Genomic DNA, 27,062 nt, shown 5'->3' on the forward strand with positions numbered 1-27,062 from the left:
AACTAGTTAAATGCCGCCGTCAAGCGCTGACAGCGGCATTTAACTTGCGCTCCCGGCCACGCGGCCTGAAGTGCTCGCACCGCTGACCCCCGTCACATGATCGTGGGTCAGCGGTGCATTGCCATAACAACCAGAGGTCTCCTTGAGACCTCTATGGTTGTTGATGGCCGATTGCTTTGAGCGTCACCTCTATGTAGCAGAGCCGATCGTGTAGTGCATGCTTCTAGCCTCCTATGGAAGCTATTGAAGCATGCCAAAATTTAAAAAAAGTGTTTAAAAATATAAAAAAAATAAAAAATATATAAAAGTTTAAATCACCCCCCTTTCGCCCCAATCAAAATAAAACAATTAAAAAAAAATAAACCTACACATATTTGGTATCGCCGCGTTCAGAATCACCCGATCTATCAATAAAAACAAAGGATTAACCTGACCGCTAAATGGCGTAACGAGAAAAAAAATCAAAACGCCAAAATTAAGTTTTTTTGGTCGCTGCGACATTGCATTAAAATGCAATAACAGGCGATCAAAAGAAGTATCTACATCAAAATGGTATCATTAAAAACAACAGCTTGGCACGCAAAAAATAAGCCCTCACCTGACCCCAGATCACGAAAATTGGAGACGCTACGGGTATCGGAAAATTGCACAATTTTATTTTTTTTCTTTTTTGCAAACTTTGGAATTTTTTTCCACCACTTAGATAAAAAATAACCTAGACATGTTAGGTGTCCATGAACTCGTAATGACCTGGAGAATCATAATGGCAGGTTAGTTTTAGCATTTGGTGAACCTAGCAAAAAAGCCAAACAAAAAACAAGTGTGAGATTGCATTTTTTTTGCAATTTCATCACACTTGGAATTTTTTTCCCGTTTTCTGTTACACGGCATGGTAGAACCAATGGTATCGTTCAAAAGTACATCTCGTCCCACAAAAAATAAGCCCTCACATGGCCATATTGATGGAAAAATAAAAAAGTTATGGTTCTGGGAAGGAGGGGAGCGAAAAACGAAAACGAAAAAACGGAAAAAGCTCCGGGGGTGAAGGGGTTAATCCCAGGGGTCACCACTCACATATATTCTGGGATTGCCCAAAATTAAGAAATTACTGGGATGGTATTGGATCCGTTCTCAAAAAATTACACCTAATGAAAACAAATCTTAGAGCAACAGAAGTTCTCCTTTCATGCTCGTCTAAAAACTTTTTGCCAAAAAAAATGGCCTCCTCCCACTGATGCTAAGTGCCGCGAAACACCTAATTGTTACGCATTGGAAGGATGAAGCTCCTCCCACTATAGCGAAATGGTACACCAAGATAAATCAAATTTCTCATCTTGAGGAGTTGTCCAGTTGAATTTCAATGGTCCTCCAAGCCATTCATTATCTGAAAGCCTTTATACATGTCCACTTAGTTTTACTTTCCTCTTCTGAAAGATTACTCATATTATTTCATATCTACAAACATTGAGTGTGCGAGTCCATGCCATTGGTTACAGTATGTTGTTACTAATTTACTTGTTATGTACCCCCTTTCCTCCATTCCCTCACCCCCACCCACTACCTTTCCCCCCTCCCTCCATTTCCCCTTCATCCCAAACCAATTCTTAATCTGTAGCTTATCAGATTTGACTGAAAGGATGTGTTGTGTTTAACCTGTGTTATGTAAACTTGAAAATAAAGAATTTACAAAAAAAAAAAGAATTGCAAAAAATGGCCAGGTCATTAAGATCAAAATAGGCTGGGTCATGAAGGTGTTAAAATACAAAATAGAGCTGTATATAATTAGAGTGACAGAAAAAAAAGTGGTAAACCGGCCTACAATGCCCAAACTTGGAGCACGCAGATATATGAGGCCTGTCACGGAAATACCACACTGCCAAATATGTGGCCTGTATTTTTAGTTCAATGCAAAATAGTGCTTTATATAATTACAGTAACAGACAGGAAAAAAAGTGGTAAACCGGCCTAAAATGCCCAAACTTGGAGCACGCAGATGAGGCCTTTTTTGGTGAATTTAAAACACACAAAAAAAAACAGTGGCACAAGGCTAGCACACATAACTATGCTACGTATGCCTGATAAACTATGATTTTTAAACAGGCCTCAGGCTGACAGAACAGACTGTATATTTTTTTGGGGAGGGGTGAATTTTGGGGAAAAAAATGCAACTAAGTATATAAGTAAAGAAGCTGCAGACAGTTATGGAGCTGTGGGAGGGATGCAGTGGAAGCTATGTAGGCACATACAGTGCCTGCAGGCATTGCACTGATGTGGATATGCTGTGCCCTGCCTACCTAGCGCTGCAATATCGGGACCCACAAATTAGCCCTAAAAAGGACTGTTGGTTTCTCAGGAGTTGTGGATTTAACAGTTGCAGACCTACACTAACTATAAAAACCATAATTCTGCGCCTGCCTAAGGCAGGAGAAAAGAGCGCAGGCGCCGGATCATTTCAAAACAGCGGTGAGGAGGCGGCACCCGGCGCCAAGAAGACATGACTGACAGCTGTGTGGCATCTGCAGCAGGGGGGAAAGGCCTGCCTCCTTGTCTGAAGAAAAGGTATTTTGGACAAATTACAAAACTGATTATTTCGGCAGTTACAGCACCCAGAACTAAAAGAGCCACCTTGTCAGAATGCAGCATTACAGCTGCACAAGGTGGCTCTTTTAGGTAAAAACGCCTGGGGGGGGCAGGTTCCCTTTAAGCCCTGGCTGACCCTGGGTCTTAGCCCTAAATACTAAGCTGGGCAACAAGACCCTAGTCTTACTACTGTATTAAGACAACACAGGGAAGGGGTAGACAGGGGAAACAAACAATTGGAAATCCACAAGAATCAAAAACAACACAAACAACTTCTCCAAGAACTCTTCACCTTCTCTGGAAATACAACAGCTACTTCAGGTAAGGCACATGATAGATAAACCTATTGCTGGCATTGGAGGAAGCCAGAAATGAGTTTAAATAGTGAAGGGGGAGTGTACCAAAGCCAAATGGAATCTCAGCAGACTTAAACCAAGGACTCTTAATCCCTTCCATACCAAAAGAAAGAGTAAACCTGCACCACTCAAGTGAATGGTCGCGTAGACTCCAAAGAGGACCTGTGATCAGCTAATCTCTGTGATCTTCTGATTCCAGGTGTACCACAGGTCCTAGAATGGAGCGGTACACTGGTGACACACGCGGGGTTGCAAAGTACACACACAGCAGTTTAAAGGCACAGTACTCCCACAGGAAGGATAGCAGAGTACACAGTGGCTTTTGGCACAGTACTCCCGCAGATATGGGTGCAGAGTACACACAGCAGCTTAAAGGCACAGTACACCCACAGAAGGGGCTGCAAAGTACATGTAAGGAGGAAGACCGGACCGTGGGTTCCTGTAAGAAACCGGTCCGGAACTGTCGAGGCTGCGTCCCATGTTGTCCGGGGTAGGCAAAAGGGCTTGGACAGATGCTCTCACCCGAAAGCCGTGGATGTGGTTAAAAGGAAAAGCAAGCCCAGCGTCAGTTTCCTGCCAGCAGTGAGAGGTAAGGTGCATGTGCAGTGTGCTCCACGGGATGCACAGCCGGGCTGCAACGACACGCGGCCAATCCGACGCCAGGACGCTGCTGGAGCCCACCGCAGTAACAGGGAGAGAGCCAGGAGCCCTGTTCAGCTAAGCGCCGCACGTCAGCTTAAGAGCCAGGGCAAAGTGCAGGACTGTTGGCCGCTGACCTCCCTATCTGACATTGCCACGTCGCTCGACCAGGACTCTTGACAGTACTGCGGACTTGTTTGCATTGGCCACAGCCACTGATGGACTAGGGGCTCAGTGGAAGATTTCGGAGAAGAACCGCCACCGCAAGAAGATGGACCACCATTGCCTGCAGGACCTCATTGGACAAGCACCATGCCAGCCGTTGTTGGCGCTACAGATTCTCCAGCATCATCTACAGCCTGAGAAACCTCGGACACGATAAGTGGTCAAAAGAACTGCCATTACTTTGTTTATTGCTCATTAACTCCGTATATTTTTTACAATTGAACTGTTTATTCCCTCATTTAACTGTTTGTCTCCCTGCGAGGAGTATCCCATTGTTAAATTAAATTGGTAACCCTTGTTCTGCCTCTAGTGCGTCACTGCCTCACGCAACACAGCGACTTTTGCCACTGTAGTCTCACAGGTGGAGTTGCAGAGTACACAAAGCGGCTTTTGACACAGTACTCCCACAGACATGGATGCAGAGTATACACAGCGGCATTTGGCACTGTACTCCCACAGACGGAGGTTGCACAGTACTCCCACAGGGGGGTTGCAGAGTACACTCAGCAGCTTTTTTTTGCAGATGCGCTACCTAACACTGTCCCTCACTCCAGCTACATCCTCTCCCTACACCAGTGCTCCCCAACTCCGGTCCTCAAGAGACACAAACAGGTCATGTATTGTGGATTTCCTTATTATTGCACAGGTGATGGAATTCTTGCCTTTCCAGGTAATGCAATGATCACCTGAGCAATACTAAGGAAATCCTGAAAACATGACCTGTTGGTGGCTCTTGAGGACTGGAGTAGGGGAACACTGCCCTGCACTAATCAGAGCAGAATGGGGATGGTGCTCGTGATTCCTCATTTATACAAGCCGGGTGACCTGCTGCGCAGGTCAATCACAGCCATGCTAATACTTGGCATGGCTGTGATTGCTCCAGAAGTGTCTATAGCATAAAAGCAGGTTGATTGGCTGCGCTACCGTGCTGCGCTGTTTCAAGTACAACACTAACATGGCAAGAGCTGATGATGCCATCATCAGCATTACTATCCCACTTCTATGTTTCCTAGAAAATAAGCTTCGGCAGTTGAAGGATGAGGTGGCGCCACAGGAGGTGGAACAAGGACCTTTCACTCCATTATCAGGCCAGTCATCCACACATGGCTCAAAGGGCGGGTTCCTGTATCAACAGCCAGGGGACAGTTTTGGAGGATGAGGAACTTTGTTCACAGCAGGGTGGAGCTCAAAGCAGCTCAGGTGCATGATCAGCGTGGATGCAGGGATGCAGAGGATCCAGATTATTCACCTCCCACTGAGGACAGCTTGTCGTTGACTCTGCGTAGCCTGGCACAGGAGCCAATATATGCTGCTGTGCAACGACCACCCTGCTGGATCCCTGTTACAAGGACAACGCAGATGGGGCACCAGAACCACAATGCCTTGCTGTGCTTCTACATCTACACCTATCTGTCCCCTCCCCCAACCACAGTACTGGGAAGCTGGTGTATAGGAACACACTAACCAGACAAACAAGGGAAGATGGATAGAGATGAATTTTTGTGCGGTCGCCGATGCAGCCGTGTCTAGTGCGCACACCACTCGATGATAGATTGTTCAACTACATGCTAGATCTGTGTGTGGAGGTCAGTGAGACGGTGTGCGGCTCCAATATACTGAGCTGGATCTACTTGGAAATTCAGTACGGCAATATGCAACCATGCACAGTAACTATGACCCGCTCTGGACTACGGACTATACTTGCTGATTAATAGCATTGTTGACTGCCTGACAAATTTCTACCTATCGGGCATGTGTCCCTGACGCGTGTTTAGCCGGTATCCCGGCTTTTTCTAAGCCGCCGTGCTGATGACAGTGGACACGCCAATAGTGCTGCGTGGGGTGAATACCGCACCACATGTTCAAATAAATCAAGCACTGCAGATGATGTGCGAACATATATGAGACACTTACTGCACGTTAGGATAGCGGTATACATTTGATATAACTGGCAAGAAAACATGCCGATAATGACCATGCTTCAGCAGTGAAGTTTCTTTTGTATGGTGCTATATAAACACTACTTCTATTCCCCAATAGTAATTATAAACAGGGTCGGCGTTAGGGGCAGGCTCCCCCAGGGGCCCCCAGCTAGCGGCAAGTCACGCAGCCGCTATGGGGCCCCTGTGAGGCAGGGAGGCCCGCCTGCCGCCAGCGCCGACTCCCCCACCGCATTGAACAATACCGGCGTCTGCCGCTACAGTTCAAAGCAATGATGGAGGAGAGAGCGTCACCTGACGCTCCCTCTCCCATCATTCCCCGCTCTGCCTCTGACACTGCAGGTGCGCATCATCACGCACTCACTGTGTGCCAGGCAGTGCGGCGGCAGCCGCTGACACAGGAGCAGGGAGCAGCGCGGGCACAAGGAGAGGTGAGGAGCTTGTGTTTTTTTGTTTTTGTTTTACTGGACTGTGGGGCCATTCTCAGGAGGGGAGAGGAGGGGAGGGAAGGGGGATGTGGGCTGTGCTGTATACTACTGTGTGGGGAGTGCTGTATACTACTGTGTGGGCAGTGCTGTATACTACTGTGTGGGCTGTGCTGTATACTACTGTGTGGGCAGAGCTGCATACTACTGTGTGGGCAGTGCTGTATACTACTGTGTGGGCAGTGCTGTATACTACTGTGTGGGCTGTGCTGTATACTACTGTGTGGGCAGTGCTGTATACTACTGTGGGCAGTGCTGTATACTACTGTGTGGGCAGTGCTGTATACTACTGTGTGGGCAGTGCTGTATACTACTGTGTGGGCAGTGCTGTATACTACTGTGTGGGCAGTGCTGTATACTACTGTGTGGGCTGTGCTGTATACTACTGTGTGGGCAGTGCTGTATACTACTGTGTGGGCAGTGCTGTATACTACTGTGTGGGCTGTGCTGTATACTACTGTGTGGGCAGTGCTGTATACTACTGTGGGCAGTGCTGTATACTACTGTGTGGGCAGTGCTGTATACTACTGTGTGGGCAGTGCTGTATACTACTGTGTGGGCAGTGCTGTATACTACTGTGTGGGCTGTGCTGTATACTGTGTGGGCAGTGCTGTATACTACTGTGTGGGCAGTGCTGTACTACTGTGTGGGCAGTGCTGTATACTACTGTGTGGGCTGTGCTTTATACTACTTTTTGGGCAGTGCTGTATACTACTGTGTGGGCAGTGCTGTATACTACTGTGTGGGCTGTGCTGTATACTGTGTGGGCAGTGCTGTATACTACTGTGTGGGCAGTGCTGTACTACTGTGTGGGCAGTGCTGTATACTACTGTGTGGGCTGTGCTTTATACTACTTTTTGGGCAGTGCTGTATACTACTGTGTGGGCAGTGCTGTATACTACTGTGTGGGCAGTGCTGTATACTACTGTGTGGGCTGTTCTGTATACTACTGTGTGGGCTGTGCTGTATACTACTGTGTGGGCTGTGCTGTATACTACTGTGTGGGCAGTGCGGTATACTACTGTGTGGGCAGTGCTGTATACTACTGCGTGGGCAGTGCTGCATACTACAGCGTGGGCAGTGCTGTATACTACTGCGTGGGCAGTTCTGTATACTACTGCGTGGGCAGTTCTGTATACTACTGCGTGGGCAGTGCTGTATACTACTGTGTGGGCTGTGCTGTATACTACTGTGTGGGCAGTGCTGTATACTACTGTGTGGGCAGTGCTGTACTACTGTGTGGGCAGTGCTGTATACTACTGTGTGGGCAGTGCTGTACTACTGTGTGGGCAGTGCTGTATACTACTGTGTGGGCTGTGCTTTATACTACTTTTTGGGCAGTGCTGTATACTACTGTGTGGGCAGTGCTGTATACTACTGTGTGGGCAGTGCTGTATACTACTGTGTGGGCTGTGCTGTATACTGTGTGGGCAGTGCTGTATACTACTGTGTGGGCAGTGCTGTACTACTGTGTGGGCAGTGCTGTATACTACTGTGTGGGCTGTGCTTTATACTTTTTGGGCAGTGCTGTATACTACTGTGTAGGCAGTGCTGTATACTACTGTGTGGGCAGTGCTGTATACTACTGTGTGGGCTGTTCTGTATACTACTGTGTGGGCTGTGCTGTATACTACTGTGTGGGCTGTGCTGTATACTACTGTGTGGGCAGTGCGGTATACTACTGTGTGGGCAGTGCTGTATACTACTGCGTGGGCAGTGCTGCATACTACTGCGTGGGCAGTGCTGTATACTACTGCGTGGGCAGTTCTGTATACTACTGCGTGGGCAGTTCTGTATACTACTGCGTGGGCAGTTCTGTATACTACTGCGTGGGCAGTGCTGTATACTACTGTGTGGGCTGTGCTGTATACTACTGTGTGGGCAGTGCTGTATACTACTGTGTGGGCAGTGCTGTACTACTGTGTGGGCAGTGCTGTATACTACTGTGTGGGCAGTGCTGTATACTACTGTGTGGGCTGTGCTTTATACTACTTTTTGGGCAGTGCTGTATACTACTGTGTGGGCAGTGCTGTATACCAGGGGTGCCAAACTGCATTCCTCGAGGGCCTCAAACCATGCGTGTTTTCAAGATTTCCTTCTCATTGCACAAGGTGCTGGAATCATTCTGTGCAGGTGATTAAATGATCACCTGTGCAATACAAGGAAATCCTGAAAACATGACCTGTTTGCAGCCCTTGAGGAATGCAGTTTGACACCCCTGCTGTATACTACTGTGTGGGCAGTTCTGTATACTACTGTGTGGGCAGTGCTGTGTACTACTGTGTAAACTGTGCTGTATACTACTGTGTGGGCTGTGCTGTATACTACTGTGTGGGCAGTGCTGTATACTACTGTGTGGGCAGTGCTGTACACTACTGTGTGGGCTGTGCTGTATACTACTGTGTGGGCAGTGCTGTATACTACTATGTGGGCTGTTCTGTATACTACTGTGTGGGCTGTTCTGTATACTACTGTGTGAGATATGCTGTATACTACTATGTGGGCTGTGCTATATACTATGGGGGCATATTATATTGTATGGGGGAGGCTGTGTTATATACTATGTAGCTGTGTTATATATTTGGGGGGTACATTATATTCTATGGAGGAGGCTGTGTTATATACTATGGGGCCTGCATTATATTCTGTGGGGGCTTTATTAGATTTTATGAGGGATGATTGCATCATACTCTTTGATGGGGCTACATTATCTTCTATGGGGAGGTGGGCTGTATTATATCCTGTTCGGGGCTACATTATACTCTATGGGGTGGCTGCATTATACTCTGTGGGGTGGCTGCATTATACTCTGTGGGGTGGTGGCTGCATTATATGTGGGCTGACTTATACTGTATCGAGGACTATGGGGAATACATTATACTATATGAAGAACTATGGGGTGCATTATACTATGGGAAGTGAATTGTACTACATGAATGACTATGGCGCTGCGTTATGCTATATGGAGCACTGTGAGGAGTGTATTATGCTATATGGAGGACTGAGGAGTATATTTTAATATATGGAGGACTATGAGGAGTGTATTATGCTATATGGAGGACTATGGGAAGTGTATAATACTATATGGAGGACTATGGGGCACATTATATTATATGGAGGACTATGGGGTGTGCATTTTACAATATGGAGGACTGTGGTGCACATTATAATATATGGAGGAGTATGGGGTGCATTATACGAAGCAAGCAAAATGCTGCATATTCATTGGGCGATTGGATTGTTTATGCCGGAATAAAAATCATTGTTCTCAGCAGGACATCGCCGGTGTAAACTGTAGATGTGCTGCTGATAACATGATACTGTTTGGTGATCTGTTAGTAATCTATTAGTGATTGTTCTGTCCCCATCATTCTTTCTCAGACAGTGGAAAGAGGCCGGGAAACGAGCGTCCAACGACTTCAATATTGTCGATCACACTCGTTTAGCGGTCTGAGATCAGCGCATATAAATACAACCGAAATGCTTCTGTGTGATGTGCAAAATGTTAGCATTTGGGGCCCCATTTTAAACTTTGCCTAGGGCCCCACTTTGCCTAAAACCGGCCCTGATTATAAATTGGGACTTTTTCAAGCTAACTATTGCTGATTATTAATGGCATATGACTTTCTGCCATAGTCAACTTACTCAGGGGAATTATCTGACCAATAATTTATGGGGACAATGGTCTGAACCCCTCTATATTTAAGTAAAACTTCTATATTTTGCTTATTGAAGCTAGTGGGTCACGTATGGCACAATTGACCCAATATACATCTAGTGATGTACGAAAATATTTTTTAACATTTTTTTGTTTGATTTCTTATAATTTATAAAATAAAGGTTAAATTTTAGTCACACACTAGCTTCTCTTTTTCTATCATTGTAATTTCAAATATATGGGTGGTGTACGCCCATGTGTGAGTCTTTTCTGTGAGGATGGTCTAATCCTATAGAGATAAAGGAAAATACCAACCATACAAAATACACTCGCCAAACAACAGCATGGAACACAAGGTAGTTTAAGGAGAGAGAAACCATAGCGGAGAGGATCAGGATGTGCACACAGACAAAAAGTACTTTTAGCTTATATGAAAAGACCAATGCTATTAAATACTTGTAGTGATGAGCGAATGTACTCGTTGCTCGGGATTTCCCGAGCACGCTCGGGTGACCTCCGAGTATTTGTTAGTATTCAGATATTTAGTGTTCATCAAGGCAGCTGAATGATTTACAGCTATTAGCCAGCCTGAGTACATGTGGGGGTTGCCTGGTTGCTAAGTAATCCCCACATGTAATCAAGCTGGCTAATAGCTGCAAATCATGCTGCTGAGGTGATGAAAACGTAATCTCCGAGCAGTCATAAATACTCGGAGACCACCTGAGCAACGAGTACACTCGCTCATCACTAAAGACTTGCAATAATTGGGGGCCCTGTTAGTTTTTACATTGGGGACGATAAGCTTCAAGCTACGCCACTAGTGATCAGAGGTGACATTGCAGCGCCCCAGGGTCCTGGTCATTGCAGTAATGTCGCTTTCCTCTAGGGGAGAATGATGTTACGTTTGGAGGCAAAGAAGGACAACTGCATCCAGGTATCACAAACATGCAACACTTTTCACACTCCAGGCCACCAGGGGGAGCTCTGCTCCTATTAGGTCACTCCCCACACTTTGGTAAAACTGGTGACCTGTAGGGAAAGTGAGTTAGTTGCTGGCTGAGCTTCGCTCAGGTAGTTCCCTGGCAGGGGTGGGATCCTGTCAGAGATCGAGGAAGAAGGACACGGAGCTGTGCATGCCCTGAGAGCTGCAGCTCCCAGAAAGAGACAATGAAGAACTTTATTGCAGAGAGGGTGAAAAGAAGTCGTAGCAAAGGAGTGGACACCAGAAGGGGACCAGTCCTACACAGGCTGCCTCCTTCTGAGGCGCAAGATCCCGGTAGCCGGAACACCGAGGGAGCAACGACCCTTTATGCCTTGATACAGAGACCGGCAGGACAGCTAATTTCATGTTACCTGTCTGCCCTACACCCAGGAGGCAAGGTGGCACCCCTTAGAGGCTGGGGCATGACAGAGTCCCTATAAACTGCCTCAAGCCACCGGTCATATGGGTTTGTCCTATCCTATCCAGGGGACAGAGAGACATAACATCTGTGAGGACTTTATGAGAAGCTTTAGCAGTAAGGGACTACAACACTGCAGCGCTAGAGGAAGGCTACTGATTTCCACCTGGACAAGGGAACTCTGGACTTGCCTCCAAACCGGCCGGACTCTGCCAGCCCTGTGATCTGGTGCCCTGGACTGGGGATGCTGAAGTCTTCAGTAAAGGTAAAGAGACTGAAACCTTGTGTCCACATTCTTCACTGCACCTCTCACCATCCACTATCTACACAATGGGAAGCCCTGGGGATATACTTCACCTGTGGGAAGGTATACCATCTAGCTGCCATAACATCACCCCAGTGGACCGACCCCTTAAAGCAGCGTCAGTCACCCTGACCGAATACCACAGGTGGTGCCACAAACATTTCCCCTTTAAAGACCTTTCCCTTTTTACACGGACGTCCCAGGGCCACGGACCGGGTCAGCTACCGTGACATCCCCCTGTGAACCGCAGGACCCGGTACCGAGTACCCCGCTGCCCTGATGGGGCGATCCAACATCATCAGTCATTACGTAACTAATTGCTGAGGTTTACTAAGGAGACTCGCCTATTCAAAATTATTGGTTGCGCCAAAGTATGAATTTGTGGTTTTTGATTATTTTTTCTATAACAAATGAATTTAGCTTTTTTTAAAAATATATATTTTTGTCTTTAACCTTTTTTTAAGTGACTTTTTAAAGCAAAAAAAGTCACACATTATTAAAAAGTGTCAGAATTTGGCAAAAAAAAATATCAGATTTACGTAAAGCACCTAAAAGAGGACATTTGCACAAACATTTTGCAACTTTCTGAAAAAACAGCAACCAAAAAATGTCTGGAAAATCTCAAATCCTGCCTACAATGGCAAATAATTTTCAAAAGTTACAAAAATATAATATAAACTGCAAAAAAAGCACAAATTAAAAAAAAAGGTTAAAAACAAAATCACAAAAAAGGCAAGAATGAAGCAGAAAATGTACACGAGGCCTCATATGGGCGAGTCAGACAGAAAAATCGAACGTTATTGGTTTTGGAGCTACAACTATAGCTAAAAATGGCTGTGGTGGGAAAGAGTGAAAGCTAACAAGCAAAAAATATGAATTTCTTTGCAAAAAATTAGGAAAACGGTAGACAAAAATTGTAAAAGAAATTCAAAAGAAAAACTTTAACAAGTGCGTTGTATAAAAGAAGCAGCGACCATGAGGAACTTGAATCTCCTCACACTTGAATTTCACCTTACTGAACCGTGTACAAGTGCCGCCTGCCTTACACTATGGTTCCTGAGTCTGACCTAAAATTGGGCGCGAAAGCGTCGGAAACACAAAGACGCGACGCCTGGGTCAAACAGCCGAGCTTGATCCACTTTGACTGACGTTCACAGCAGCAAATCGGAATTAACTGCGATCACACTTCTAACCAATAACTGCAGGCGATGGGCGAGAACCCTCCCTGACTTTTGAAATGACACGCTCTGCGACCAATAGCGTGCCAGACATTGCCTCCGCTGACCAATGGCATGTGAGGAGGGGCGTTGCTAATGTGTGGGGATGCCTGTACCGTGTAATGGAGTCTCAGTTGGTGAGCGGCCATTGACAGAGAAGGGAGCCCTGCTGAGAGGGGTCAGGGGGCCCTGTACCGGAGTGCCGCGTGCCTCTTTACCGTTCGCTTCTTTCACGTTTTGCGCTTTACGTGTGTCGTGAGTTACTTTCCCGCTTCTAAAGTTTGTTTTTTTATTTCTCTGACGTGACCCCCGCTGAAGGTTGGTCGGGAAAATGGAGATGAAGAAGCGCATCACCCTGGAGTTGAGGAACAGATCACCCGCTGAGGTAAGAGCACCGGAGGGGTCACTCCCCCACACACAGCGAGACCTCCCTCTCCTGGGGGGATAGTGGAGCGCTCCGTGCTGGGTGATGTCTCCCGGAGAGGGGTTTCCCTCCCAGCGTATCACGGCTCCCGCTGTGGAGCTGCTCCGCGCTCTGCCGCCTGCTGCTACTGCCGCCAAAGTTTCCACATGGAGGGAGGCGGCGGCACCGGATCATGGCTGCCTGGAGGACGGGGCACCGGGGCTGGGGGAGGAGGACGGGGCACCGGGGCTGAGGGAGGAGGACGGGGCTGAGGGACGGGGCACCGGGGCATCATTGTAAACAGTCTGAAGTGACAGGTGTGTATGTATGTGTATGTATGTGTATGTATGTATATGTGTGTGTATATATATATATATATATATATATATATATATATATATATATATATATATATATATATATATTAGCCCAATTCTAATGCATCGGGTATTCTAGAATATGTATGTAGTTTATTTATGAAGATTTTAGAATAACACATTGAATACACAGGATTCGGCCGGCCGCGACCAATTAGTGAAGCGTGGTTCAAATCCCGTGCCAATTCGTGACCACACTGCCCCTGTCACTGATTGTTCGCGGCCGGCCACGTAGTATATAACACCCCACGTAGTAAATAGCACAGCCCACGGAGTGTGTAACAGGCCACGCAGGATATTGCCCAGGCCACGCAGGACCGCTACGTCATCATTTCGCGAGATCGCAATGCATGGAGCGGTCACTGGAGCGTCGTGAGGAGCGGGGAAGGCCTGCTCTGGATCCGAGGGGCCGACGGACTGTGTATATAACGATTTTTTATTATTTTTAACATTAGATCTTTTTACTATTGATGCTGCATAGGCAGCATCAATAGTAAAAAGTTGGTCACAGGGTTAATAGCAGCGTTAACGGAGTGCGTTACACCGCGGCATAACGTGGTCCGTTAGCGCTGCCATTAACCCTGTGTGAGCGCTGACTGGAGGGGAGTGTGGAGTGGGCACTGACTGCGGGGAGGAAGGAGCGGCCATTTTGCTGCCGGACTGTGCCCGTCGCTGATTGGTCGCGGCAAAACAGCCAAGACCATTCAGCGACTTGGATTTCCATGACACAGAGGCCGCAACCAATGAATATCCGTGACAGACAGAAAGACGGAAGTGACCCTTAGACAATTATATAGTAGATGTGTGTGTGTGTGTATATACAGTACGTGTGTGTATATACAGTACAGACCAAAAGTTTGGACGCACCTTCTCATTTAAATATTTTTCATGACTATGAAAATTGTACGTTCACACTGAAGGCATCAAACCTATGTATTAACACATGTGGAATTATATACTTAACAAAAAAGTGTGAAACTGTCTTAAATTCTAGGTTCTTCAAAGTAGCCACCTTTTGCTTTGACTGCTTTGCACACAGGGTCATTGTCCTGTTGAACAATTAAATGATGGTCCAACTAAACGCAAACCGGATGGAATAGCATGCCGTTGCAAGATGCTGTGGTAGCCATGCTGGTTCAGTATGCCTCCAATTTTGAATAAATCCCCAACAGTGTCACCAGCAAAGCACCCCCACACCATCACACCTCCTCCTCCATGCTTCACAGTGGGAACCAGGCATGTAGAGTCCATCCGTTCACCTTTTCTGCGTCGCACAAAGACACGGTGGTTGGAACCAAAGATCTCAAATTTGGACTCATCAGACCAAAGCACAGATTTCCACTGGTCTAATGTCCATTCCTTGTGTTCTTTAGCCCAAACAAGTCTCTTCTGCTTGTTGCCTGTCCATAGCAGTAGTTTCCTAGCAGCTATTTTACCATGAAGGCCTGCTGCACAAAGTCTCCTCTTAAAAGTTGTAGAGATGTCTGCTGCTAGAACTGTGTGGCATTGACCTGGTCTCTAATCTGAGCTGCTGTTAACCTGCGATTTCTGAGTCTGGTGACTCGGATAAACTTATCCTCAGAAGCAGAGGTGACTCTTGGTCTTCCTTTCCTGGGGCGGTCCTCATGTGAGCCAGTTTCTTTGTAGCGCTTGATGGTTTTTGCAACTGCACTTGGGGACTCTTTCAAAGTGTTCCCAATTTTTCGTGCTGACCTTAATTTCTTAAAGTAATGATGGCCACTTGTTTTTCTTTACTTAGCTGCTTTTTTTTCTTGCCATAATACAAATACTAAGGCCGGGATCACACAGCGAGAAATGGGCAAGACTCGCAGGTTAAAACCAAGCTCTGGCATTGGCACTCCAGAGCGGAGTGTGCGGCCGCATAGAAAGGGAGTGAGTGCCAGTGCTTGCTTTCAACCTGCGAGACTCGGCCGTATCTCGCTTTAGTGTGACTCCGGCCTTAAGGTACCTTCACACTAAGCGACTTTGCAGCGAGAACGACGACGATCCGTGACATTGCAGCGTCCTGGATAGCGATCTCGTTGTGTTTGGCACGCAGCAGCGATCTGGATCCCGCTGTGATATCGCTGGTCGGAGCTAGGAGTCCAGAACTTTATTTCGTCGCTTGATCACCCGCTGTCATTGCTGTATCGGCGTGTGTGACGCCGATACAGCGATGTGTTCACTTGTAACCAGGGTAAACATCGGGTTACTAAGCGCAGGGCCGCGCTTAGTAACCCGATATTTACCCTGGTTACCATTGTAAAAGTAAAAAAAAAACACAGTACATACTCACCTTCTGATGTCTGTCACGTCCCCCGGCGTCCACAGGGTTACGCGCTGCTGCCGAGAACTTCCTGCACTGACTGTGTCAGGGCCGGCAGTAAAGCAGAGCACAGCGGTGATGTCACCGCTGTGCGCTGCTTTACTGCCGGCCCTGACACATTTAGTGCAGGAAGCTCTGAGCAGCAGCGCGTAACCCTGTGGACGCCGGGGGACGTGACAGAGAAAGGCAGCAGCCGAAACGCGCGTCGGGGTGGACGGGGGTGAGGTATTCATCTCCACTAGGTGTATCCCTGCATCTACCGGTATGTACTCATTATATATTTGAGTGGATTTCTCTGATATATGTAGACCTGAGTGTTCTTATTAAGTGGATACTCTCTCACAATTTCACATGCTAATAGTTTTTCTAATGGTTGATGAGTGGATTTACTTGTATTAGATGCACCTGCCCCCATCCCTTTTTGGTGTATGCTATGGGCAGCATGGGGATTTCTCTTTTTTTCTGTCATGTTTTAACCTGGATTTATTGTTAATAAAGGCTTTTTTTATAATTATTATATATATTTGGACTTTTGACTGCTTTTTTCTCGGTTGGTTGGTTGTATATTCCTGCAGTTTGTCCATTATGGTCCTCAGTTTGGTCCTATTATACTGTACCCTATATATACCCTAATTGGGTGAAAAATGGTGACCTTGTTGTTTTCCACACTATTGTCTTGCAAGAGTGTGCAAAGCAGTCATCAAAGCAAAAGGTCGCTACTTTGAAGAACCTAGAATATAGAAAGACATAATTTGTTATTTCACACTTTTTTAAGTATATAATTCCACATGTGTTCATAGTTTTGATGCCTTCAGTGTGAATCAATTTTCATAGTCATGAAAATACAGAAAAATCGTTAAATGAGGTGTCCAAACGTTTGGTCTGTATGTGTGTGTGTGTGTGTGTGGATTCTCTCACGCACATAAGCACCTGTGGTATGTGCTACCCAAGTTCGTTAAAGGGAACCTGTCAGCCGGATTGTGCTCAGTAACCTACAGTGTCAGGTCGGAGCAGTTATACTGATTACAATGATACCTGGTGATGAAATTAGTCTCACGGTTGTTTAGTCTTTATTTTCAGTTTTGAGTCAATTAAATGCATGTGCTTCGGTGGGGGGGGTCTTCAATTGGTGCTCTGATTAGGTGTTCACCAAGTCACTGATCCCTCAGTGACCTGTCCCGTATTTTACATACTGAATATTATATATTGGGGGAATAAAATCCCCTTCTGCAGGCAGGTGCTGGCATATTTAATTTTTTTCTTTGGTAACCATAAATTCATTATTTAAAAAAGAAAATGTGGTGTTCAGATTACATATTCATCTGTATGGCTTCTGACCTGCCCCCTACCTGTTTTACATAATGAATATATAAATCTTGATTGCACATGTAATAAATTATAGACATTTGATGTAATCCTGAAGTTCCTTAAAAAAAGAAATTGAAAATGGCGCCTGCGCAATAACAGCTACCAGTGATCCGATATCTGCTACTGCGCAGGCACCATTTTCAAACTTTCTTTAAGGAACTTCAGGATTACATAAAAAATGTGTATATAATTTATTACATAAGTGATCACGCTGCTGCATGATCACGCTGGCACCTGTCTGCAGACGTTTTTTTATTTCTTTACAAGATAGAAAAGTCCCATACAGATATTTGCCCCATACAATGCTGCACAAATGTTGATTATGGCCCCATAAGATGCTCCATAGATATTTGCCCCATACAATGCTGCACTAATGCTGATTATGGCCCCATAAGATGCTTCATAGACACATTGCCCCATATGCTATTGCTTCGACTAAAAAAAAAAATCATACCATAGCAAATCAATGGTGAAAAAACGCATCCTGCAAGCACTTTTGCAGGATGCGTTTTTTCAACCAAACAACGCATAGCGACGTGCAGTGCACGACGCAAGTGTGAAAGTAGCCTTACTGTGCACAATCCTGCTAGCAGCAAAGATGAGTTCATTTGCCAGACCCTAGGGCGGGCAGCAGTCAGGTCAGAAACTGCAGGACAAGAGCGATGTAAATCCCGTCTTACCTGCCATTATCCCTGTGCTGCATGTCCACTGTGCTAATGGGGATACGTGCACATGTCTTGACCCCTATAACATAGTGGGGTCTCCTAGAAGCTATTGTAGTCCATTGCTCGCCCCACGTTGTATTGTGATCGCAAATAAAAGACTGTTTTTCCTTCTTTTTTTTTTCTAGGATATTTAAATATATTTTAGTTTGGCTTTTCCTTCTGAAGCCAGGAACCCTCCCCCGCAGCTGCCTGCATGGACTCGTGTATACAGCAATGTGGGGGGGGGGGGAAGGTGGTAGAAATGTCAGGACTCCAAAAATGATCCTTTATTAATTAACTTTATAAATCTTCACTCGCTACCATGCCAGTCACCGTCTATAGGAGAGGTGGTCACACCCACTCGCTACCGCTCCAGTCACCGTCTATAGGAGAGGTGGTCACACCCACTCGCTACCGCTCCAGTCACAGTCTAAAGGAGAGGTGGTCAAACACACGCACTAGTGCTCCAGTCACTGTCTATAGGAGATGTGGTCACACACACTACAGCTCCAGTCACTGTCTATAGGAGAGGTTGTCACACACGCTCACTACTGCTCCAGTCACCGTGTATAGGAGAGGTGGTCACACACATACTCACTACTGCCCCAGTCACCGTCTATAGGAGAGGTGGTCACACACTCACTACTGCCCCAGTCACCGTCTATAGGAGAGGTGGTCACACACTCACTACTGCCCCAGTCACCGTCTATAGGAGAGGTGGTCACACACTCACTACTGCTCCAGTCACCGTCTGTAGGAGAGGTGGTCACACTCACTACTGCTCCAGTCACTGTCTATAGGAGATGTGATCACACACACTCACTACCGCTCCAGTCACACACTCTCTACTGCTCCAGTCACCGTCTATAGGAGAGATGATCACACACGCTCACTACTGTTCCAGTCACCGTCTATAGGAGAGGTGGTCACACACTCACTACCACACGAGTCACTGTCTATAGGAGAGATGATCACACACACTCACTACTGCTCCAGTCACCGTCTATAGGAGAGATGGTCACACACACTCACTACCGCTCCAGTCACACACTACTGCTCCAGTCATCGTCTATAGGAGAGATGATCACACACACTCACTACCGCACCAGTCACCGTCTATAGGAGATGTGATCACACACTCACTACTGCTCCAGTCACTTCTATAGGAGAGATGGTCACACACTCACTACCGCCCCAGTCACCGTCTATAGGAGAGGTAGTCACACTCACTACTGCCCCATTCACCGTCTATAGGAGAGGTGGTCACTAGTGTTGAGCGATACCGTCCGATACTTGAAAGTATCGGCCGATACCGGCAAAGTATCGGATCCAATCCGATACCGATACCCGATACCAATACAAGTCAATGGGACTCAAGTATCGGACGGTATTCCTGATGGTTCCCAGGGTCTGAAGGAGAGGAAACTCTCCTTCAGGCCCTGGGAACCATATTAATGTGTAAAAGAAAGAATTAAAATAAAAAATATTGCTATACTCACCTCTCCGAGGGAACCGGCAGCGTTGTTTGCTTAAAATTCGCGCTTTTCTTTCCTTACGTGAAGTCCCGGCTTTGTGATTGGTTGCGTCGCAGTCACATGGGCGACGCAACCAATCACAGCAAGCCGTGACGTAATTTCAGGCCCTTAAGGATTTTAAAATTACGTCCCGGCTTTGTGATTGGTTGCGTCGCAGTCACATGGGCGACGCAACCAATCACAAGCCGTGATGTCACGGGAGGCTGGACACGCGCGCATTTTAAAATGCGCGCTTGTCCAGCCTCCCGTGACGTCCCGGCTTGTGATTGGTTGCATCGCGGTCAACCAATCACAAGCCGGGAGGCTGGACACGCGCGCATTTTAAAATGCGCGCTTGTCCAGCCTCCCGTGACGTCCCGGCTTGTGATTGGTTGCATCGCGGTCAACCAATCACAAGCCGGGAGGCTGGACACGCGCGCATTTTAAAATGCGCGCTTGTCCAGCCTCCCGTGACGTCCCGGCTTGTGATTGGTTGCATCGCGGTCAACCAATCACAAGCCGGGAGGCTGGACACGCGCGCATTTTAAAATGCGCGCTTGTCCAGCCTCCCGTGACGTCCCGGCTTGTGATTGGTTGCATCGCGGTCAACCAACCAATCACAAGCCGGGACGTCACGGGAGGCTGGACAAGCGCGCATTTTAAAATGCGCGCGTGTCCAGCCTCCCGTGACGTCACGGCTTGTGATTGGTTGCGTCGCCCATGTGACTGCGACGCAACCAATCACAAAGCCGGGACGTAATTTTAAAATCCTTAAGGGCCTGAAATTACGTCACGGCTTGCTGTGATTGGTTGCGTCGCCCATGTGACTGCGACGCAACCAATCACAAAGCCGGGACGTAATTTTAAAATCCTTAAGGACCTGAAATTACGTCACGGCTTGCTGTGATTGGTTGCGTCGCCCATGTGACTGCGACGCAACCAATCACAAGCCGGGACTTCACGTAAAGGAAAGAAAAGCGCGAATTTTAAACAAAGAACGCTGCCGCTTCCCTCGGTAAGGTGCAGGCTGCGTCGGAGAGGTGAGTATAGCAATATTTTTTATTTTAATTCTCTCTTTTACACATTTTTACATTAATGTTGTTTCGATACCGATACCCGATACCACAAAAGTATCGGATCTCGGTATCGGAATTCCGATACCCGCAAGTATCGGCCGATACCCGATACTTGCGGTATCGGAATGCTCAACACTAGTGGTCACACACTCACTACTGCTCCAGTCACCGTCTATAGGAGAGGTGGTCACACACTACTGCTCCAGTCACTCTATAGGAGAGGTGGTCACACACTCACTACTGCTCCAGTCACCGTCTATAGGAGAGATGGTCACACACACTCACTACCGCTCCAGTCACACACACTACTGCTCCAGTCATCGTCTATAGGAGAGATGATCACACACACACTACCGCCCCATTCACCGTCTATAGGAGAGGTGGTCACACACTCACTACCGCCCCAGTCACTGTCTATAGGAGAGGTGGTCACACACTCACTACTGCTCCAGTCACCGTCTATAGGAGAGGTGGTCACACACTACTGCTCCAGTCACTGTCTATAGGAGAGGTGGTCACACACACTCACTACTGCTCCAGTCACCGTCTATAGGAGAGGTGGTCACACACTACTGCTCCAGTCACTGCCTATAGGAGAGGTGGTCACACACACTCACTACCGCACCAGTCACTGTTTATAGGATAGGTGGTCACACACGCAGACTATCGGCTTGTATAGATTTTTTTTTTTCTTTCCCCCTTGTGTTCAGTTCTTAAAATTGTATAGGGCAGGGGTCAGCAACCTTGAGCTGGTGCAGGGCATGATGTTAGTTGTAGTGTTATCAACTACTGGAGTTCCCAAGACTCTTGCCCTCTGATTTATGCAGCCGGAACACTTGCTGTGATATTGATCTCACTGTTAGATTAATAGTCTGACCTAAGGTTTAAGTGCCATATTGTTCTTCATAAAGCAGAATAGGTGGTGCTCAAGCTGTACCTCCAGTCTGGGGGTGGTTGTACCTCCGCAGCTGGGAAGCTGCAGGTTGTTGATCCACTGTAATTATTCCCCCCAATATGTTGCCATGAAATGTTTAGTATGTCAAAGTTGCCTAAAACTTTTCAGGTCCTATTAAATATGCGATTTTATTTGTGCCAGGGCTGTGGAGTCTGTATAAAATGGACCTATTCGGGCTCCTAAAATAAATTTGGTTTAGTGGAGGATGAGCTGTGAATGTTTTCATAAGAATTTGGGAAAGTTATGAAATGTCCCATAAATGTCAGCTCTGTTCCTGATCTAAGGATCTCAGCTTAGTTGAGATGAATGTGCTTCACTTTTATGTACATGCTCAGAAGTGAGGCAGTGCTGTGGAGTCGGACGTTTGGCTTTCAGACTCCACAGACCTAATTGCTGCAGTTTTTAAAGAGATGAATGAGCCTAGATGACTGATTATTTGTACAACACGTAGTCCCATAATAAAGTAAATGGGTGGCCGGTCTCGGCGAGCTCTGAAGGATTTACTACTCCAGTGTTCAATTCATGCTGTAGGAGAGCGCACTGTTAACACCAATGTCAACCATGCTGTGGCCTTGAAGGCTGAATTCAGCTGTCAGTACTGGCCGCGTGTCTCCTGCCATAGTCAGCAGCCTTACCTGTATATATGTGGTTGATTTGGGGTCAGAAAAGATTGACCGTAATATCTGGACGTCTGAATTTGGCCTGGCGATCTTCACACTGGGAGACAGAGGAGCTGTGCACTCAGTAAGGAACATGGGTCAGATTCTTAAACTTCTTGATAAGTCAAAGTTGCAGCTTTGAAAGCTCAATTTCAGCCAGTTAATAAGGGCTGAAAGTGAATTGTCTTCATTTACTGACTTGTTAACCAGGGCTGTGGAGTCAGTTAGTTTTGGTTTGAGTCGGTAGAAATGTACCGACTCCGACTCCAGCTTTAAAAAAAATGTATTAATATTTCATAATTTAACTTTCATATGAATTTTATAAATGTTACTCAAATATATATGTTCTATCAAACTATGAACAGTGATAAGCAGTTCTGCTGGAGATAGAGACATTTCTTACTACTTGTGTGTCACTGTTCTCCACTGCCCTTATCTAATCTTATACTTGGTTAACCTCATGCTGCCCCAACCCCCCTACTTACAATGTATGAAAGTGAAGTGTGTTGCAAATTCTTAGTAGTAAAGCTCATCCTCTAGACTAGATGTTTACTAGGTGTGCGTCTTCCAAGCATCTCACAGCTGATACTCAGAAGAGGAAGACTGTAAAGGTACCTTCACACTAAACGATATCGCTAGCGATCTGTGACGTTGCAGCGTCCTGGATAGCGCTATCGTTTAGTTTGACACGCAGCAGCGATCAGGTTCCTGCTGTGATATCGCTGGTCGTTGAACAAAGTTCAGAACGTTATTTGGTCGTCAGACCGGCGTGTATCGTCGTGTTTGACACCAAAAGCAACGATACCAGCGATGTTTTACACTGGTAACCAGGGTAAACATCGGGTTACTAAGCGCAGGGCTGCGCTTAGTAACCCGATGTTTACCCTGGTTACCAGCGTAAAATGTAAAAAAACCAAACAGTACATACTCACCTTCGCGTCCCCCGGCGTCCGCTTCCCACACTGACTGCCGTAAAGTGAAAGTACAGCACAGCGGTGACGTCACCGCTCTGCTGTTAGGGCCGGCGCTCAGTCAGTGCAGGAAGCGGACGCCGGGGGACGCGAATGTAAGTATGTACTGTTTGTTTTTTTTACATTTTACGCTGGTAACCAGGGTAAACATCGGGTTACTAAGCGCGGCACTGCGCTTAGTAACCCGATGTTTACCCTGGTTACCCGGGGACCTCGGCATCGTTGATCGCTGGAGAGCGGTCTGTGTGACAGCTCTCCAGCGATCAAACAGCGACGCTGCAGCGATCGGCATCGTTGTCGCTATCGCTGCAGCGTCGCTTAATGTGAAGGTACCTTAAGACGTATTATCCTTTCAACAAACTTTGCATCAGTTAACTGTGAGTACATGAGGAATAACAGTATTACTGACCACTATATCAGTTGTACGACCTGGCAATAATTTTGTACAATTGTTTTTAGGAAAAACAATTGTCATTTGAATTGTGAATGCAGAATTAAAAACCTGAGAATGTCAAAGAAGCGTCACATTAAATCAGCTGTATTTGATCATTTCACCATCACTCAAGATAGAAAACATGGTCTGTCAGTGTATGACAAATGAATCCAAACGAAAACAAATGCTGTGAAGCCAAGATCAGTGCATATTCGGGCAAAGATAAAAATGCTCCTACTAGAGCTTCTAATCTAAAGAGACATTTACAGCGCTTTCATCCAGAAGTACTGAAAGCAGTGGATGAGAGAGACTGCATCCAAACCAATGAACCAGTGCCCAGCTCTTCCAGCCAAACAAAGGAGCAGAGAACTTTGCTGCCATCAGTTGCAAGATATTTTGTCAGTGACAAAGTTACTGTGACAATGACAGTAGATACATTTAAAAAACAGATCATAGAGCTTGTTGTAAAGGATAGTGTGCCTATTTCATTATTTTCACGACCAGCTTTTGTGTCTGAATGGAGAAATGGCCCGCAAGCTTGGTGTTTCTCTGGAGAGAGAGAGTATTAGAAAATTAGTAATCGAAGATGCTTTTAAACAAAAGGAAGAACTTAAACTCTCAAGGGACGCTTTCTGTTTCTTAAAATGGATGCCTGCACACGTCAGAGTGAACTATTTTGCCATCAATGTCTGATTTGTTTGTGACAAAAATGAAATGGTTACCAAGACATTGGCAGTAAGACACCAAAGCTCATCACACCAGTGAGTTTCTCCAGGTCTTGGTGGGAAAAGGTTCTGCAAGACTATGAACTTAAAAAAGCAAGTTCTTTCTGTCGTAACTGACAATGCTTCAAATATGATAAGTACTATTAAGCTAATGAATGAGTAATGATGGTGACCAGCAGCTAGAAGAACATTCTGGGTCCACAGACACAGAAATGTTTGAAATAGAGGAACGCAGTATTGTAACTGAGGAGCAAACTGAAGTTGCTTCAGATGAATAGCAACATGATAGTTTAAATCTTGTTGAAACTGTCAATACATTCTTTCATTCATTACATGCGCTGTGTTGTGCATACGCTACAGCTAGCTATAAGACTGCAAGAAGGACATGCTGCTGCACTGATTGGCAAATGTGAGAAAATTGGCTACTGTTGCCAGAACCCCTTAAGTTGACTCAATTTTGAAGAGACGTGCTGGAAAAGGGGCAATTATTGATATACCCGCGGCATTTCTGCAACTCCTGCCGCGGGTATATCGGATGCGGAATTGGCATGTATATTCCCGCAGAAAACTAGCATTTTGAAAGCATAATTAGCTTGCAGAATGCTAGCATTTTCCAAGCGATCTGTAGCATCGCTTGGAAAACTGATTGACAGGTTGGTCAAACATAGTGTTTGACAAGTGTGACCAACTTTTTACTATTGATGCAGCCTATGCCGCATCAATAGTAAAAGATAGAATGTTAAAAATAATTAAAAATGGTTATACTCACCTTCCGCAAACAGCCGATCTCCTCAGCGGCTTCCGTTCCTATAGATGGTGTGTGCAGGACCTTCGATGACGTCATCGCGGTCATGTGACCGCGACGTCATCGCAGGTCCTTCACACGCACCATCTATAGGAACGGAAGCGGCCACGCGCAGTGCTGAGAGGCGGGAAGACTCCGGGGCCATCAGAGGGTGAGTATATCACAATTTTTTTTTTTTATTAATTTTTTTTAACAATTATATGGTGCCCAGTCCGTGAAGGAGAGTCTCCTCTCCTCCACCCTGGGTACCAACCGCATATGATCTGCTTACTTCCCGCATGGTGGGCATAGCCCCATGCGGGAAGTAAGCAGGTCAATGCATTCCTAGGTGTGTGGAATCCCCGCGATTCCGCAAATTTAATGAACATGCTGCTTTTTTTCTGGAATGCGATTCCACTCAGGAAAAAAAATGCAGCATGTGCACAAAAAATGCGGATTGCATTCTATTAAATAGGATGCTTAATGTGAGTGTTTTTTTCGCGGTTTTATAGCGAAAACGCAAAAAATCTGCTACGTGTGCGCACAGCCTAAATGAAAGTCAGTGGAATCAGGTGACTGAGCTGGAAAAATTGCTAGAGCACCCATTTACAGTGACTAAAAAATTACAAGCAGAGGACTTAACTCCAGGTATTTTCTTAAAGGAGTGGAAGAACCTGATGTTTCGCCTGTCCCAAAGAGGAGGGTTAATTGCAAGTGGCATTGCTACATCAATGAAACGGAGAGAGGAGCTACTATTACAAAATAACATTCTTTTGGCAGCTGTTTATGTAGACTCAATGCATCGGATTCTTCTAGATGATCAACAGCTAACTAAAGGAAAAGAAGCTCTGTTTGAAATAGCAGTAAGGATGAAAGGGTTGCAGAACAGTCAGGAGGAACAAGAAGAATTTGGTCGTCCTGCCACATCTTCACCCTCATCAACTGATGAAGAATTTAATTTAGAAAAATATTTGGATCACAAGGACCATGCAAAGCGTTCCCGCATAGAACAGTCATCCCCATCAAAGAACACAGCCAGTACATTGCAGCAGAATTTTTCATGTGCACTAAAAGAAATTGAGAAATTTGACCGTTCATCAAAAATAACAGCGCAACAAGCGATTCCTCTGTATCCTGACATTGTCAGAGATGTTGCCCGAGTGGTTACTGCTTTGCCACCAACCCAAGTTAGTGTAGAGAGGTTGTTCTCTGCTCTCAAAATAATTAGATCAGATTTGAGGGAATCCATGAAGGAGGATCTGACAGAGGCAATACTTTTTCTGAGGACAAATTTATAGATTTGTTCTTCTTAACTGCATAACAGTGTTTATTGCATTTTTACTTACAAGAGTTTAGAAAAGTTTATAAGTTATTTGCTATATTCTAATTGTATTCTAATAAATATAGTTTTTGCTCTAAGTGGTCTGATTACCTATATAATGGTGAGAAACTGAATAAGCACGATGTTAATATTTTATAACAGTAAATTTATTGTTACTAATTGGCCATTTATGAAGGAGTCTGAGTCGGAACCTGATAAAATCCAGGAGTCGTAGTTGCAACTGTGGCTTACCGACTCCACAGCCCTGTTAACATGTGCTGATGAACTGGAGAAGAACATTTGTAGATTTGATCGTTTAGTCATGTTATCAGTTGCACATCTGCATCATCTTTACATCGGGTGATTGGGGTACATGCTCACCATGCCTTTTAGCCGCCGGCCGTCTTTTTCCTGAAGCATCTTCCTTGGCAGCTTTGTCGTCTTTTGCAATATAATGTACACACAATTTTTATCTGAAGGCTATAGTTTTTGTTAACCTGCTCCAGAGAACCTTGTTTTCCTGCTTTTCAGGTCTGCTATTGGGTTGTGTGCACACGTTGCAGATTTTCCGTGTTTTTTACGCTATAAAAATGCATACATTATGCATCCCATCATTTAGAATGCATTCTGCAATTTTTGTGC

At 45.9% G+C, this 27,062-nt stretch overlaps 1 protein-coding gene across 2 annotated transcripts in view; it reads left to right on the forward strand.

Annotated features, from left to right (window-relative positions):
- The first annotated feature begins 12,896 nt into the window (after positions 1 to 12,896).
- Positions 12,897 to 27,062, forward strand: part of ANP32E (acidic nuclear phosphoprotein 32 family member E) — a 39,800-nt gene continuing 25,634 nt past the window's right edge. For both annotated transcript variants that reach the window (XM_077258942.1, XM_077258950.1), the window contains exon 1: positions 12,897 to 13,189. In XM_077258942.1, the coding sequence (XP_077115057.1) occupies positions 13,136 to 13,189 (54 nt within the window). In that variant the 5' untranslated portion in view covers positions 12,897 to 13,135. The remainder of the gene's footprint in view (positions 13,190 to 27,062) is intronic.

The sequence above is a fragment of the Ranitomeya variabilis genome, chromosome 1 (genome assembly GCF_051348905.1).
Source record: "Ranitomeya variabilis isolate aRanVar5 chromosome 1, aRanVar5.hap1, whole genome shotgun sequence".
NCBI classification, from domain to species: Eukaryota; Metazoa; Chordata; class Amphibia; order Anura; family Dendrobatidae; genus Ranitomeya; species Ranitomeya variabilis.